Source organism: Mandrillus leucophaeus, unplaced genomic scaffold (assembly GCF_000951045.1).
Source record: "Mandrillus leucophaeus isolate KB7577 unplaced genomic scaffold, Mleu.le_1.0 Scaffold226, whole genome shotgun sequence".
Lineage (NCBI taxonomy): Eukaryota > Metazoa > Chordata > Mammalia > Primates > Cercopithecidae > Mandrillus > Mandrillus leucophaeus.
Window position 1 is genome coordinate 655,267 of NW_012102321.1, and position 17,377 is coordinate 672,643.

The following is a 17,377-nucleotide window of genomic DNA, read 5'->3' on the forward strand; positions in this document are numbered from 1 at the left end:
GTAGTCCCAGCTACTCAGGAGGCTGAGACAGGAGAATCGCTTGAACACAGGAAGTGGTGGTCGCAGTGAGCCAATTGCACTCCTGCCTGGTGACAGAGTGAGACTTCATCTCAACAAAACAAAACAAAAAAACCAACCACAAAAATATATCCTGCTCCTCATCAAAATTTCCTCCTTAATTTAACATTCTTTTATGATTCTTGTTGGATCTAGTCTGTACTATGATGATTGCAAAATGATTAATTTCTCAACTCTTGCCTTCTCTCTACATTTTGCGTTCAGTCCTTGGCATTCGGATGTAAACCAGAGCTTTCCCTTTTCTTCCATTTAACTACTTGTTATTGTTACAGATTCCTAAATTAACCCCCCCTCCCCCCAGTACTACATAATTGATTGAAGAACCTAATTATTTTGGTGTTCAGATTGCCCCAGGATCAACCAGTTGGAGCCCCTTCAAACCGTATCTTTATGACATGCCTCCATCGTTTTTTAAAGCATCATCATCCTTTTTAGCCTAACAAAGCATCTTTCAATTTAACAAGTCTGTAGCAACACAGACAAAGAAGTACTAGGTATTGAGTTAATTTAACTTTGAATAAGTGTTATTTTAAAATCTTGGACTTTTATGATTAAGTGGTATATTATGCCTAAACTGTGCCTAAATGTGAAGATAGGCAATCTTTTCTTTTCTCAGTAAGTTCCAAGTTTGATCAACTTGAATATAGAAACCTAGACAAATATAGGTGAAATAGTTGAATGCCTAATTATATATATGTTCTTTGCTAACTGGGTAAAACATTTGCACACACATTTAAATATATTACACAAAACAATAACTTAGAAATGTTACTTTGCCCACTCTTATATTCATAAAATAATTTTATCAGACTCTCATAATCTTTAATATCAGTGTCTTCATCATCATTAAAGCTACTTTTTGAATAATTTTAAGGCATTTTTTCCAGAGCACATTATGTCAACTTCTGCCTGAGTTGAGAGAAAATGCCTTTTGAATCAGTATATGCTACTGTCATTAGATATTTTACCAAAAACATGAGTACACATTTGTACACATTAGGACAATTCTTTTTAAAATTACTTTGAATACATAAATACTATATTGGTTTTATTTCTTTTTTAATTGACACAGAAGAGTTGTATTGTATACATGTTTTGAGAGATGTATACTTGTGGAATGGCTAAATTACATTGCTTTTATTTTAACATAACTATTTTGCTGATGCTAATATCTGACGCTTGCAACCATGGACTCATATATCCAACAGTAATTACTGAATCCATGTTAAATTGCGTTGCTTCCTTTTCCACTGATTTTGTCAGATAATCTCTGTAAACATCCAAATGTTAATTGACTAAAATTTCTTCAGGTGAATGACTCTTCCCTAAACAATACTTTGTTCAGCATAACAGACCAAATTACCTGTGATGTAGAAGATTTTGTAAATTCTTGGATTTTTCTATGTTGGTAAAAGAAACGTTTGCATTTCATTGGGTTAAATGTGGTATTTAATATGTTTAAATCAGACTGTAAACAGTGGAATTTAAGGTTGTCCAGCAGGTGGCAGCCTTACCAAGAAAATTTTTAACACCTCCGAATCTTTTCTGTTAGGCAGGGTCTCACTCTGTCACCCAGACTGGAGTGCAGTGGTGTGATCCTGGCTCACTACATCTTCCATTGCCTAGTTTCAAGCGATCCTCCCATGTCAGCCTCCTGAGGAGCTGAGACTACAGGCACTTATGGCTAATTAAAAAACTTTTTGGAGAGATGGGGGGTCTTCCTATGCTGCCCAGGCTGGTCTTGAACTCCTGAGTTCAAGTGATCTTGATTTGGCTTCCTAAAGTGCTGGGATTATAGGCGTGAGCCACTGTGCCTGACTGAAATCTTTAATAACTGCTGCTGACAAGTTAATTTGTACTATAAAAACACTGGTGTGAAAGAAAATCCTTCAAATTACATAATTTTTGCTTATCTTCTGAAGGAGAAAATAAACTTTATCATTAAAAAAAATTTTTAAATCATTTTTTAAATTATGTAAAATTTTCAACATTCAGTTTTTTGTTGTTGTTGTTGTTGTTTGTTTTTGGTGACAGGACCTTGCTGTGTTGCCCAGACTGGAGTGCAGTGCTGTAATCATAGCTCACTGCAGCCTTCAACTCCTGGGGTCAAGCTATCTTCCTGCCTCAACCTCCCGAGTAGCTGGGACTACAGGTGCCCACCACTACTCTGGGCTAATTTTATCTTGTCTTATTTATTTTTCATGGAGACGGAGTCTCGCTTAGTTGTCTGGGCTGGTCCCAAACTCCTGGCTTCAAGTGATCCTCCTGCCTCAGCCTCCCAAAGTGCTGGGATTACAAGTGTGAGCCATGGCCAATATTGTTTTTTTTTTTTTTTTTTTTTGAAAAAATATATTATGAAAGAAGCCATTTCTATGTGCATCCAAGGGCTTAAGGGTTGTTTATATCTAGATATTTTGCAAATTATACTGCAGTTGTCTGTCTTGACCCGTTTGATAACAAGTACTATGTTGTTTATCCCAGAATCCCTAGCATATAGTATAGTGCTTGGAACACGGAGCTTTATGCTTAGCTACTTACTCCTGCTTAGCACTTTCTCAGTGCCAGGCACTGTTCTAGGTGGTATTTATGAGGTATAGGTACTATTATCTTCATTTTGCAGTTGAGGAAACTGAGGTACAAAAGTTACATAACTTGACGGAGGCTATAAAATTAATTTTTAACTAAGTACATCTGGTACTGGAATACATGTTCTTACTCTTTACTGCTTCTTTTTAAATACTTGGATAAATGAATAAAAAGTATATAAAATTTTATAAAGATAGAGCATTGGCTAAATTTGTTATAATATGGAATTAATAGCTGAATATTGCACCAATAAAATCCTGTATTTTTTAGAGAATGTATGAAAACTGTTCTCAAGTCATGAAAACGTCCAGTATTCTTTTCCTATTCTTGATTACCTATGTTGGATATCACATACTAAGTTTTATTTAATAACTGGATATAAAAAAGCAATAATAATGGCCAACATTTAATGAACACTTACTGTTTGATGGCCATTGAACAACTTATCTAAACATGTGAGGAAGGTGCTATTATAATTACTCCATTTTTTTTTTTTTGAGACAGAGTCTTGCTCTGTTGTCCAGGCTGGAGTGCGGTGGTGCGATCTTGGCTCACTGCAACCTCTGCCTCTTGGGTTTAAGCAATTCTTCTGTCTTAGCCTCCCAAGTAGCTGGGACTACAGGCATGCACCAACATACCCGGCTAATTTTTGTATTTTTAGTAGAGACAGGGTTTCACCATATTGGTCAGGCTGGTCTTGAACTCCTGACCTCGTGATCTGCCCACCTCAGCCTCCCAAAGTGCTGGGATTACAGGCGTGAGCCACCGTGCCTGGCCTATTACTCTGTTTTTACAGATGACGAAACAGAGGTTTAATCAGGTTAAGTAACTTTGGTTACTTGGCCAGAAACTGGTAGAGCCAGGATTTAAACCAGGAGCATCTGATTTCTGAGTGTGTACTCTTAAAGGCTAACCCCAATTAAATCTTGATTATATACTAGGTTTAAAATGGTATTCTTTGGTATTTTTTCAGCAGAATTTAAAAGTGCGAACTTAGATGTTAGGGCATTCAAGTGATTGCTTAGGAATTTCAAACCCTCAGTGCCTTGGGAGAAAAGCTGATTTGTAGAAGAGAAAGCCAACATTAACAACTAAGAGGAGAAAGCAAGATCATTGTATATGAAATGTGTGAGGAGTGGTAGGCCGAGGCTTACTTATGGAGGGCCTCCAACTGAGATGTTCAAGTTTGTGCACATGAGGTCAGGGTCTTCTGGTGTTCCCAAAACAGAAATGGTGATCATTTCTCTCCCTGACTAGCTGCCATTATTATGGGTTTTGGTATCACAACATACATAAATATTGCAAAAGATTTCTTGCATACGAATACATTGATATGTATTTTTAAAGCCTTGATAGTGTTTAAAATACATTATTACTAGCACTGTTACCTAAATGCATTATTACTAGCACTATTATTTAGCACCCACTTGGATGCTTTGAATAGTTTGCTATGCTCAATAAATATTCCAAAGGTCAGAAAAGAGAAGGGGAAAATTTTTCAGTCTTTGCTGTATTAGTGCTCTGTCTAGTTGATTTTTTTGCCAAGTATTACTTCTTATTTCATGATAAAATGATTCAAGTCAAATAATACCATATACATTTAGAAAATGAGCCTCTTTATTATTCTTTAACATGAAGAGGTTCCAATAATGGTAATTTCAGGCCTTGGGGAAGAGTAATGGGGAGGCAATTTTTGGCACCAGGGTTTTATGTCTGTCCTATCACTCTGTTCTCAGGGGTCTGCCCTCATATTAATACTTGTGCTAACCAGAATGATGTAGTGATACAGCAAGCAGAATATAATGATTAGAGTTGTTATAAGCACACAACTCAATTTGCAGCGAGTAACATGGGCCAATACTGTTGGAAAAGAAGGATTTTCATGAGCCACTTCTATCTCACATTGATTTGGGGAGATATAATCATTATATATACATTAGAAAAAAACCACATCATTTCTAAAAGGCAGTGATCATATCAGATCATGTAGTTTGATCATTTGGAGAGTTCAGTGATGTGCCTCTTTCTGTAGCAATTTTGCTTCGGTTTTCAGTTTATGCTTGCTGGCTTGCAGCACAAACTTTATAATGAGAAACTGAAGTGATAAGAACCATACCCTGTAGCATGGGTGATTGATAGTACCTTTCTGTGTGTTATTTTCTTGAGGAAAAGATTTCCTAGACAAGGATTACTGAAAAAATCACCCCGGGACTCTTTTCTTCTTGTGAAACAGTTTTTTAGTGTGATTTGCCATCACGAAATTTGATGGACAGTAGAATTTGAATTGTTTATTATTTTTGACTGCTCTAACTTCATGTTAGACCATTCTGAGGGTCTTTTGCTGAATTTACTTGGTACTTATTTTTACTTTTGCCTTAGCAAGTTGTTACCGTTTTATTTAAGAAAAAAGTCAAGTTACTCTCTTGAAATTGCCTAGATGTTAGTCTGATTTGGATGTTTTATTCTCTTATGTAAATTAGTACGTTTTTAAACTTTTACAGCAAAATAAAGAATTTTGGATGTTCTAATAATTTCTCTTAGAGGATATCATTCTTCCCCTTCCTGAAAATGGGAATAGATGAGTGGGATGACCCATCTTCTACATAATGTTTGAAAAGCTGCCCTGTGAGCTTATTCACTTGTCCTGTTTGTGTTTTCTTTTAAGGCAGTAGAAAGATGACTCTCTTTTTCCTTAGGAAAACAGGCATTACTTACTTATACAAAAGTACTTTCATTGTTCTCTGTTAATGATTTCATGTGACAATTGATAGAAAGCTATTGGCATTTTGAGGTGAAAAATTTGGGGAGTGGATAATTGGAAGCTTCTACCTGACTCTCAGCCTTTGAAGTGAAACTTGTAATCAGCACAGAATTTTCAGCATCTTTTTATTGCTGGCTTCTGTTGGCATCCAGTTGGGAGAGGTGGCATCATGGTTTAAGTATTAAATGTGGATGTAGTACTATTACCTTTTCAGCATTGTATTTTAAGAAATACTTTTAAAATATGAGCAATGAAAGCATATATTGTTGTCTGTAATGTGTTCTTATAAGTTGATTGATTCTAGATATTTTGGAGCTCATTAAAAAAAATTCTAGTTTGAAGTAATTGTAGATGCACAGGAAATTGCAATAATAGTATAGAGATGCTCCATGTATGCTTCCCCATTTCCCCCTGTGGTAACATCTTACATAACCATAGTACAGTATCACCGCTAGGAAATTGGCATTGGTACAATTTGCAGACTTCTATTGCAGCTCTTTTTGAATCCTTTTGTAAATCACAGTATACTCTATAATATAAAAATTTAATTTGTTGGTTTAAGAAATTTGGATATGTGGCCTGGCTGGTAAGTAATTGGAAGAGATTGGGTATTTTAACCCTATCCTGTCCAGTTATCATGTTATTGCCCCTTGGCTCCAAATCTGTCCTCTTACCTGATCTGCATTAATGGAGCTTTAAACATATCTTCTTTGCAGCAAGCACAATATTAAATTATGCCAGTAGAGGGTGTTGCAGGGACACTGCAGGAAGATGGGGTTTCTTTTGTTTCTGATGTGTTACATTTAGTGTTTTCTTGCTCTTGCTACAAGATCCAGGGACATCCAGTGATGCTGTGCTTTTGCTGATGTTTGGTTCAACCTAGCTGTGCACCCAGTGCATGCAGTCCCTCCGTGAGCTCATAGCTTTGGTTCTGTCTCAGTGAGGCCCTTCTACAGCCCTCCTGACACAGACATTGTGTGCCCCAGGCCTCATACCACACTGCCAGTGAGCTGGCTCTGGAAGCCCTGATTTCCTTTGCCCACCTGCCTGCCAGCCTTTGCTGGCTGCAGCCCAGAGGGTTATTTCCTGCTTGCCTGTCGTCCAACTTTGCCTAGGCAGTCCAGCAAACTTCTTTGCTATTCATTGGGCTGTAATCCTACCTTCTCCAGTGAGGTCTGAATACCAGCTTTGGCGAAAGGACCCAACTTCCAAGTTAGTTCTTCCTTATGGTACTCTCCCTTAGCTTTAGGGTTATAATTCTCTTTATAGTTACTCTACTATGACAATTAACAATTCTTTATAGTAATTTCCCCCTGTTTAGATTACTGTGTTTTCTGTCCTAATAGAATCCTGACTTACAGTATCTAATTGAATTAATATCTAATGATATTAAGCCATCCATAAAGTTTCTGATATTTTTCCAGGAAAAACAAAACAAAAAGTGGTTTAGATAATCTTTTTACTGTCACAGTAACGGCAAGGAAAAAACAACTCTTTTTTCTACGATACGTTTATTTCCATTCCATGTAGAGCCTTTTTCATACTAAAGCAAGGAACCCTGCAAAGTAGATTATCTTTTATTTACTTTTTTTTTTTTTTTTTAACAGTGAGTAGGGAGCTAAAGCATATTTTTTTTTGCTTTGCTATGAAATCTAGCTTATAATTGGCAACACAAGTATTTGAATCAAGACCATCTTGCTATTCTTCCTAAAGCCTTTTCATTTCACTCTTCTGTATGATTTTTTCTTTCTTTTTGGGGGGCTGGGGGATGTTTACAGGGGTCAGTGTTAAGTACCTATAAATAGGATATGATTATTTTATTTCTTTAGTAAATATTGTTTAGTTACTAATATTTTATCCATATTTGTAATAGTAACATAGTTGTTTTATTCCCTTTTAAAGATCTTTGGATCATTTGAAAGGAAGAGGGACTTAAAAATGTTATTTTTTTAAGTAGGACTTTAGGCAATTAATTAAAAGTTAAATATGTCTTATAGGTGAAATTTTGTGTTTGTACTTTAAATGTTTGATTTTTAAAATCTTCGTATATTTTAATAAATTTACTCATTCTTTTTATTTCCCTGTTATTTTTAAAATTTTTATTTCCTTTTTAAAATTTTATATATTTAGGTGAATTATTTCATTATTCCACTGTACTACAGAAAACTTAATTCTTTTATAATATGAAATGTCTGTGCTTTTAAGGCTAATTTTCTACTTGTATACTATATTTTATTCCATTTTGCCATCTCAAAGACATTGTTTGAGCAGTCTTTCTTCTACCATATTTGCTTGTTAGATTAGCCCATCCAGTCTCATGACTTTAAATATATCTATAAGTGGATGATTCCAAATGTTTATCTCTGACCTGTTGTCTCCAAACTTATATATTCAACAACTTCAGATCTTCATCTGGCATCTCAAAGTTAATATGTTCAAAAATCAAACTAAAAAATCAAGTTTGACACCATCCCAAACTTGTTCCTCCCGTAATTTCTCACAGTCTTATTAATTTTTAACTTGATCTTTCCAATTACTGTGGATGAAAAATTTGGCATTTTCAACTCATTTTTCTCTCACTCTACATCTAATTCTTCATTAAATCATATTAGTTCTACTTCCAACTGTGTGAAGAAAGATAAAACTCTAGAGGAAAGGAATTAAATAAAAAATACAAATAGAATTGGGAAAAAATGTAGACTGTAGATAAAAGAAAAAAAATTAGAAGAAAAACAAAAGAAATGACAATCGAGAGAAAAAGAAACAGGAACTCCAAGTCAAATTGCTAGGATTCTTATTTTATCAAAAGTTAATATAGGTGCTTTTGCTGTAAATTTTCTCATTAAATTGAATTCATCATTTTTTGCCCATGTTTGGTTCAACCCTATCTACATGTGTTTTATGAGTGATAATCAGGAATCAGTAGCCTGTAAAATCAGCCTTTGTGAAGGAGAAAAATGGATTTTTGTTAATTAGCTGTAGCTATACAGGGGAAGATACTCCTTTTCTTTATGCTTTTAGATGTTTTTGAATTGTGTTTACAAGTATATTCAATTGGAAAAATACTTGTAAATTAGCACCCGTTTATTTTGATGCATATATCTAGTATCTGCAAAAGTCCAAATAATGTATCACTATCTGAATGTCCTGCATTAGTCTTACTGAATGGAAAAGCAAAATAATTGATTTTAAATGTTTTAAGCAGGGATTAAACCATGTCAGACTTTGAAATTTACTGGTTTTCTTGTTATAATCATTTTTAATATATTTTAAAATCTGACTGTAGCTAAGTTCTCATTTTGTGTTTGAAGGGAGTTAGTAAAAGTACTCATATTTGGTGGGAGGATGGCTTGAATCAGGAGGTGGAGGTTACAGTGAGCTGAGCTTGTGCCACTGCACTCCAGCCTGGGTGACAGAGCCGGAGCCTTTCTTAAAAAAAAAATGAAGAAAGAAAACACTCATATTTGAGTTATTCTGCATTTTAAATTTTGACCCTTTATTAATGTGAGAATTAATGGGAACATTATTGCTAAGGAGGGTTTTTTTTGTTTTTGAAATGTATTCAATGAAAAGTTTTAAAAACATTGACCTAAAAATATTCTTCTTTCTGTATGTTATTTTCTCTGTACTGGTATTTTTTTTTTTTTTTTGAAATTTATGGGTTGAAAATTTTAAAAAATTGACCTAAAATATTTTTCTTTTATAGCCTGTCTGTATGTTAAATTCTGTATACTGGTAGCAGCTCTATGGCAGTCCTAAGATCTATTTTAGGTTATTTTTTTTTTTTCCTGGTGGTTTTTCCTAGTGTTCTAGGAAATCTAAGATAGTTGGTTAGTTAGTTAGTTAGTTAGTTACATACATAGATACATAGATAGATAAAACTATTTCCTACCTGATGAATGAAAAGAGTAACCAATTTTTAAATCTCTCTTGCTGGTAAGTGTAAATCCTACTGGAGAGACTTCTTCCTATTACTGATATCACTGAAGTTACTAGAGTGAAATTTTCAGGATAAATAGCTATGGAGTACCCTCATCTGGGTTTGAATCTTGGCTTTACAGTGATCTTGGTCAAGTTATTTAACTTCTGTTTGCTTCAGTTTCCAATTTGTAAATTGCGAATAAAACTTACCTCTTAAGATTGTGGGGAGAAGATCAGCTAGTAAGTGTTCAAAATAATGCTTAATAAATGCATGCTATTATTACTATTAGTGGTACTATTACAATAACCACAGTTAAAATTTTAAGACTATTGGTCTTTTGTGAATGATAATCAGGAGTAAGTAACTTGCAAAATCAGAGTAGACTGCCACCGTCAGAAGGCAAAATCTTGGCTAGAGTTCTTTAGAACCTATGTGTATGTACAGGCAGTCCTTGCTTTGTAGTTATGGTATACATTATTTTCTCTTACCGTGGTTCAGTTATAACACTAGTCTCCCAACCATGTGGTTCAAATTTCTGTTACCATAGTATATTAACAGAGTAATTGCATATCAAACTTGGCTGTTCAGTCCACAAGTCACGATATACATACATGATTAGTGACCAATCAAGTCACTTCTTCCAAAGTCTGTTGGTGATTGGTCACTGTGTATCTGTTATTCACTTTACTTTCAGATAGCAAAGTATGTGGTTGTGTTGCCTGTTTGTCTCTGGTAATAAATCCATTTGACATTTTACAAAAATAGATAATCCAAAGAGGAAATTGGCCAACAAAGATAACAGTGCTACAAAGAAATGAAAAGTCATAATGCTGAAAGTGAAATTGCATGTAATTTTAGAAGATGCACAGTCTTAGAAGATTTCAAAATGACAACAGCAAAGTGAAGACAGGATGACACCTAGGCCTGTTTAAAGCTGTGATATGAATCATATTGAAAAAGTATGATGAATTTTAAAAAATGAGAAAATCACTCCAACATCGTTTAGTTTAAGTTTCACTAGGAACAGAAAGCTGCTTATGGTTTAACTGGAGCATATACTTCTGCTTTGGATTGAAGACTAATACACAAAAATTCCAATCAGTTTTGCTAGCATGTCAGCCAAAATATTGAAGTTAGATGCCACATCAAAAGGAAATAGTAATTATAAAGAGACTGGAAATTATGCAATTTCTTTATCTCAATTTTGGGAGAAATATGACATAAAGCATGCAGTTGAAGGCATCATTTCAGGGAGCAACAATGAATATTATGTCTGTAGTATAGCAAAACTTTTACTTCGCTATAGAAGTACGTTTGCAGGATCTGAATAGGACATGTATGGAGATGTAGAAGAAATAGCTGTCTGCGGGAGTGCTGACACTGTTGCTATTCAGTGGACTCTACATATGCAGCCAGAGGAGCTTTGTGAAGATGAACTTATCAGCGTAAATAAGGAAAGTGGTTGTGATGAAAAGGATGAATGTTCCAGGGGAAATGACTCTGGCGAATTTTTCACATTAAAGGAACTCTCGGAGCTATTTCACAACACTGAATATGCAAAGGATAAAGTTTGGAAGCTAATCCAAACTTAGAAAGGAATATGACAACTTGCCAAGATAGAAAAGATACTTTGTATTGTAAATTGTATGAGAAGGCAGCAAGCACTCTTCAATATATTCTTGATAAGTTTTTTTTCAAATAATTAAAATACTTTAATTTTTGTGCTTCAAACAACGAAGTGCTAAATAAATAATAGTTTTACTTTTTAACAATTGTCCTGTACATTTATAACTGAAAATAAGAGAGTTTTTGAAGTTTGGACAAAAATTTTTAAGGGTTACTGAAGAATCATAATTTTTCCCTTTGAAAATATGATCATTTTATATACAGTTTTAGCTTATATGTTTATTTTTATGGTTCTACACCACCGTACATAGTGACAAATGCCTGTGTATCTTTCTCTACTTCAGTCTTTTTAGTAAGGGAAATAACAGTCTCGTTGACACAATAGAAGATTTGCCCAATTATCTTTCTGCTTTAGCCCCTTTGGGGAGACTGACTGAGATTCCAACTTTTATGAAATTATTTAGTTTTAGTGTTTTGCATAAAGTTTTGAAAAACTATGATTACATTATAGATTTTCTTATTTGCAGTTCTCTTTTCCCCTTAATTTTCTTTCTTTTTTTTTTTTTTTTTGACAGTAACTGTTTATTGCTTTCTTACTCTGCAACAATGCTTCCTAGAATAGTGTTTCTCAGTTCTTGTGAGATACAATTTTTGCTCCTTGATTTATACAAGTACATTTATACTAGTTGGGTAATGATCTAAGTTTTAATATTTGTTTTTTAAATTATACTTTAAGTTCTAGGGTACATGTGCACAATGTACAGGCACTGTCACTTTTTCATTTTTAATAATAAAAGTTTAGTACAGCAAGAGACAGTGTTCTTGTTCTCTCTCTCTCTCTCCGTCCCTACCTTCCATTTTTATCTTCATGGAGATATATATAATTCCTAATGATTTGATAAGCTAAAGGTAAAAGTTTTTAAAAAATTAGTTTCATATTGCAGGACATTAATACATCTGTTTTTCTCACTTTTTCCTGCAATTAAATCTAAAGTGTATTAGTGATACGGAGTTTTTGGTATTTGTTCTGGTGGTTAACTTGGTGTTAAAAGCTGCTTAAAGTTCTATTTTGAGTAAACACTAAGTACTACTATGAAAGGCAGAGCTTTCTCTTCTTAATGATAATGGTAATTATAATAATGACTTATAATTATCAACCGCTTTATAGCTTACAGTGCACTTTTACCATGAGTTTTTTCATGTCAAGTTTACATTGATGTAATCAACATGAAAGCAAGTATTTGTACTTCAGAAATGTGGAAAGTGAGACTTTGAGGTCTGTGATTTGCCCAGGGTCACTCAAGGAGTTTACAGTCTTTTACTGATAGCCCTTGGCAGGCTGAAATGTAAAAGACCATATAGTTTTGTAGTGATAAACATGGGCATGAATCACAGTCCTGTAACTTAGTAGCTATGTGACTTTGGGCAAAACCATTCTTTTTGAAAATCAGTTTTATCATTTGTTATATGAAGGTTGCTTTGAAATTTAAATGCAACAGTATAGTAGAGCCTAGCTTAAAGTTAAGACATTGAATAAATAATATCCACTACTATGATAATAATTGATATAATAGCATCATCATCAGCTCATTCTCAGGAGGTTGATTTCAGTTTTTGAGTGAAATCAGCTAGCTCTTCACTATATTATAAATTATGTTGGATGTCTCTTCTATACTTTGTTAATATTGTGTACTTACAGGTATTTTAGAACTAACAATATCAGATTCTAATTGCCTGTTTACTTACTTTCCCCCCACTATACTGTAAACTCCTTTAGAAAATAGGTGGGATAGCAGTTTGCTTTTTACCTTATGAGTTAATAAGAGACCGTTGAATGCTTTGAACTCCCCAGTGAAACACTTAATACTCCCATTAGGTGTTAGTGTTACTAATAATATCTATCTAATTTCTGACACATTATTCTTAATAGATCTTGCTGGCCTCCATAGGAATCCTGATGTGCTTTAATGAAGTGTAATTTTGAAAATGACTAATACAGCTTGACAGAAAATGATTATGTAATTTAAGTGCTTAAAGTTCATGTATTACACTTTTCCTGTTTGCTAGAAGAGGGAGCTGAGTCCTAGGGGATTAGGTGCTTTCTCTAAGGTCATGCTGGTTGGTGGCAGGCCTTTTTTTTTTTTTTTTAATACAAGCCAGGAAAAGATTAGTGCATTAAAGATTATCAAAATAAGGTGATGAGTATTGCTACTTAAGAAAAATCCAAACCTCTAAGGCTCCTTTTGCAGTACAATGTAATATAGAAATATTATGCTAAGAAAATGTGAGATTTCATCTGTTTTATCATTCACCTGGAAGTGCTTGAGAAAAAAATGGCATTAAACTTTAACTTTTATTATAGCCATTAGAGATTACAAAAGGTAGGAGGGTGGGAGAGGGGGGTGAAGGTTAAAAGATTACCTGTTGGTTACAATGTTCAGTCTTTGGGTGATGGGTACTCTAAAAGCCCAGACAGACTTTAACACTACATAATGTATACATGTAAGAAATCGACACTTGTAATCTGTATGCCTATAAAAATAAAAATTAAAAAAAAATTTTTCTGCCTTAAAAAACAAAAAATCCTTTAAATTTTAAAAAAGAACAGAAAGAAAGAGAGTATACATTCCAAACTGTTAGCATTGTTTCCCAAGGAGGCTGAGAGAAGGGAGAACTTATTTTTTCTTTACATACTTTGGTAATTGTTAACTTATTATGGTGACTATATAATGGGTTTGTAATTTAAAGCCTATAATATAGAACATTGTTCTTAAAACAAAAAAAATTAGAGATGCAAGCTGAAGCAAAGTATGTAAGGATGTGTGAGATAAATCTGTTCTCACTGACCTTTTAGAGGGACCAAATTTTATTTCTAAAAAAGAATTAAATTTTTATTCTTCCTTAGCAAGAATTTAGGGCAGTAGTATAAGAAATAGTACAGTGAATTGCATGATTAATTATCATTTAATTTGTGTAGACAGTGTTTATTACAAGAATTCATAGGAGAGAGATCATAGCAATATATAGTTGAAATTATGAATACTAGAGTATAATTATTTCTCTTGTAGATTATATTTTTTGTTCACTGTATTTGAAAAGTTATCTTCAGAGCTTACCAACTTTAGATTTGCTATGTACCTGATCATTTTTGGGGGCCAGAAGGAAGCCTTGAGCAAGTCATCCTCAAGCACTTATAGGAAGTATATATTTACTCCTTACTAAGCTTACATTTGGACAGGACCAGTGATCTTGCTCATGTAAGCATTAGCCATGATACTAGGAGAGTAAACCTTTAGAAAACAACAAGGATCAGAATCACAGCTGAGTGGTTAGCTGCCACTACTTTGAAATTGAAAAAATCTTATGTTTAATGTAGTTATATTTTTTACCCTTTCTATAAATTATTACACAGCATATCTTAAAATTTTGGGAAGCTACAATAAAAACATTCTTGTGTGTGGGTATGCATTGTTGGCAGGGGGACCCTGTGGACAGATTACATTGCTTCTCAAGTTATGGGATCTATAATATAGCAATATGAATTTGAGTAAGTTGCTTAACTTCTCTGGACTTCACTTTGCTTACATGTAAAGTGGAGTTAACAGTAGCCTAACAAACATAAAAATCTTCAATTTAGCTGAATTTTAGAGCTTATGCAAATCCTTTACAAATAAAGTGGTAGTGTTGATGGGATTCCTAGAGCTTCTCTGGCATCAAGACGCACAGAACAATATTAAATAGTTAACAGTGTATTAATAATATGTTGGATATGATATCTTCACTAATAGCACATTCAGTAATAAAATTTGTATAACTTTTTTTTAAAACGGAGGATATAGTATTAACATGCTACTTAGTGAACATGACTGTGGAGGGCCAGGGTAATAGTTTGCTTTCTTTTAAATCTGGTTGGATGCAAAGAGAGCATAGTGTCATCTTCTTATTTTTAAAAACCTCCTTTTTGATTTAACTGGGTTAATGGATTTTGACCTATATGTTTGGAATAAGTCTAAGGCAAATAAAATCTCTGATCTTCCTAGAAACTAATTTGTTTCTCTGTACCATATTTTCTTTCAACGAATGATTTATGGCCACTTTTATGGCAGTTTCTTATCATTGGTAATCTTTTACGTGCAAATAAAGATCTGGAAATTTATATGACTTATTTCTGTGTGATTTTATTGTGTATCTTCATAAATACTTATTTCTAGTGTTCTTAGAAAAAAACTAAAGCTTATTATAAATACAGAGCTCAGATTGTATAGTTATTGTAAAAAGGCTTTTTGCTCACTGGGCTTCTATATATTCTTGATACCTTATTTCTCCTTTTTTCCCCCAATATTTTCAGATGTTTTGGAATGTTATTAAGCCCAGGTCGAAACGTGAAGAACAGTGACATGCATTTACTGGATATGGTAATGATAATCTTAAGCACCTTAACCAAGTATAGATGATAGTTATTTTATATTTTACAAGTATTTTCTGTTTACAAATTTTGTCATATTGTCAAAATTATTTCTTGCAGCTGTGTGATAGTAATAATTAAATTTGGAAACACATACTTAAAATTGTGAAAGAGGAATTCAGGACAGTTTCCACCAAAACAGTCATATGCAAGTTGAAAGCAAATAAAAGGATTGTGTTATGACAATGTCCATTTATTTTTTTGGCTTCTTAGAAAGATGTTTTTTCTTTGAACCTGTAGTAACAAGTACATAATTATAACAAGCATCTCCAGAGTGAATATGGTGCCTTTCATTTATTTTAATGCCCTGCTATTAATTTGAGTTCGTGACGGATACTTTTGTTTTCTTTAAAGTGTTTCCCTTTCTGAATTTCTTCTTGATTACCTGTCTTTAGCAAAGTATATTTATTCTAGGAGTAATATTTATTTAAGGAATGTCCTTAAAGGTTAATATATATTCAACAGTTGATATTTAGTGTAAAAGTAGCAAGCTATTTTAACTTTCAAATAGAAATACCTTCTAATATTGCAATTCGTGAAAACATTTAATTTGTGATTTAGAAATGTTATAGGAAACTAATCATCTTAGAGTAAGTGTAAAGCTTCTTAGTGAACTGAGATTCTTATATTTAGTGATAGTAAGCACTATATGTTTTCATCTTTTCAGCTGTGTTTTGCAAATAACAGTTAAACATTACTAATTAGGTCAACTTTTTTTGAGTAATTTCATGGTAATATCAATATTGATTTTATAGCAGTACAGGAATGGTTTATTCAGGCTTTTGGGTACCTGTTTGTCTGCTAAGTGTTGTGTGAAGTGCTGAGGTTATGCATGTGAGTAAAATATAGCTCTTACCATCTGTGGGTTCATGGTCTTGTGGGAAACAAACCTTTTCAGTATCTGGTGGTACAACGAGCCGTAGAAATATAGAGGAAGCACTGCCTGAATAGGTCAGGTAAGGACAACCAGTTAAATTGAGTATGAAAACATAAATTAGATACTGATCTATGTCTCTTACATCTTTTTTTTTTAAACCACATATCAGTAATGAAAGTGGTTTTACCTAAGGCAAGTCATTAGCATTTTGGAGCCCTGAAAATTCCATGAGGAAGTAGATTAGGAGGATTGAGGTATTAAAAACTTTTAAGATCCTAGGTCCTAATTAATCATAGTCTTTCAGAGTTTAAAGGACTAAGATGAATTACTGCAGAGATTTGTCCATAAAACCTAAATTCAGATTACAGAATTACAGAACTGGTATAAACTTCTGAGGCCCCTTCACTGTGTCTCTCTAACTTTCAGAACAGTCCTCCCCACCTTCGAGTTCATATCTAAATCAAAAGAGTTGTGAGCATTCATGCTCTCAGACAGAGAAGGGGCTTATTTGCAATAAATAGTTGGGCAAATGAGAGGCTTGTATGTGCAATGATTAGCAGTTGTGATTTGTTATTACCCAGTATTGTTAATCTTCATAGTGGACATTAAACCTCAGCTAGACTACTTCTAATGAAAAGAAACTCATTGCCTTCTGTTAAAGTCTAAGGGACAGTTCTGGTTATTACAAAGTTTTTTTTTTATAATCACCTGAAATCATAGTTCTTGTAACTTTGCCTAATTAGTCTTAATTCTGCCCTCTAAAACAAGATATTAATACTTTTACTCCTTCTATGACACTCCCAAATATCATGTGATCCTCATGAAAGGAAAGTCCTACCTATAAATGAAGATATATTTTTCAGTGAAATAGCCAGATTACTTATATATAACAGTCACATGCAGAGTAAGAAAATTTCCGTGAATGATGTGCCATACTTTGAAGGTCATTCTGTAAGATTATAATGTATTTTTACTGTACCTTTTCTGTGTTTAGGTACACAAATAGTATTGTTATAATTGCTATAGTATTCGGTACAGTAACGTGCTGTACAAGTTTGTAGC

The 17,377-nt window shown here is 33.6% G+C and overlaps 1 protein-coding gene across 2 annotated transcripts in view; it reads left to right on the forward strand.

Annotated features, from left to right (window-relative positions):
• The window catches only part of RABGAP1L (RAB GTPase activating protein 1-like), an 828,259-nt gene that overhangs the window by 108,913 nt on the left and 701,969 nt on the right, over positions 1 to 17,377 (forward strand). For both annotated transcript variants that reach the window (XM_011981419.1, XM_011981418.1), the window contains exon 8: positions 15,322 to 15,388. In XM_011981419.1, the coding sequence (XP_011836809.1) occupies positions 15,322 to 15,388 (67 nt within the window). The remainder of the gene's footprint in view (positions 1 to 15,321; positions 15,389 to 17,377) is intronic.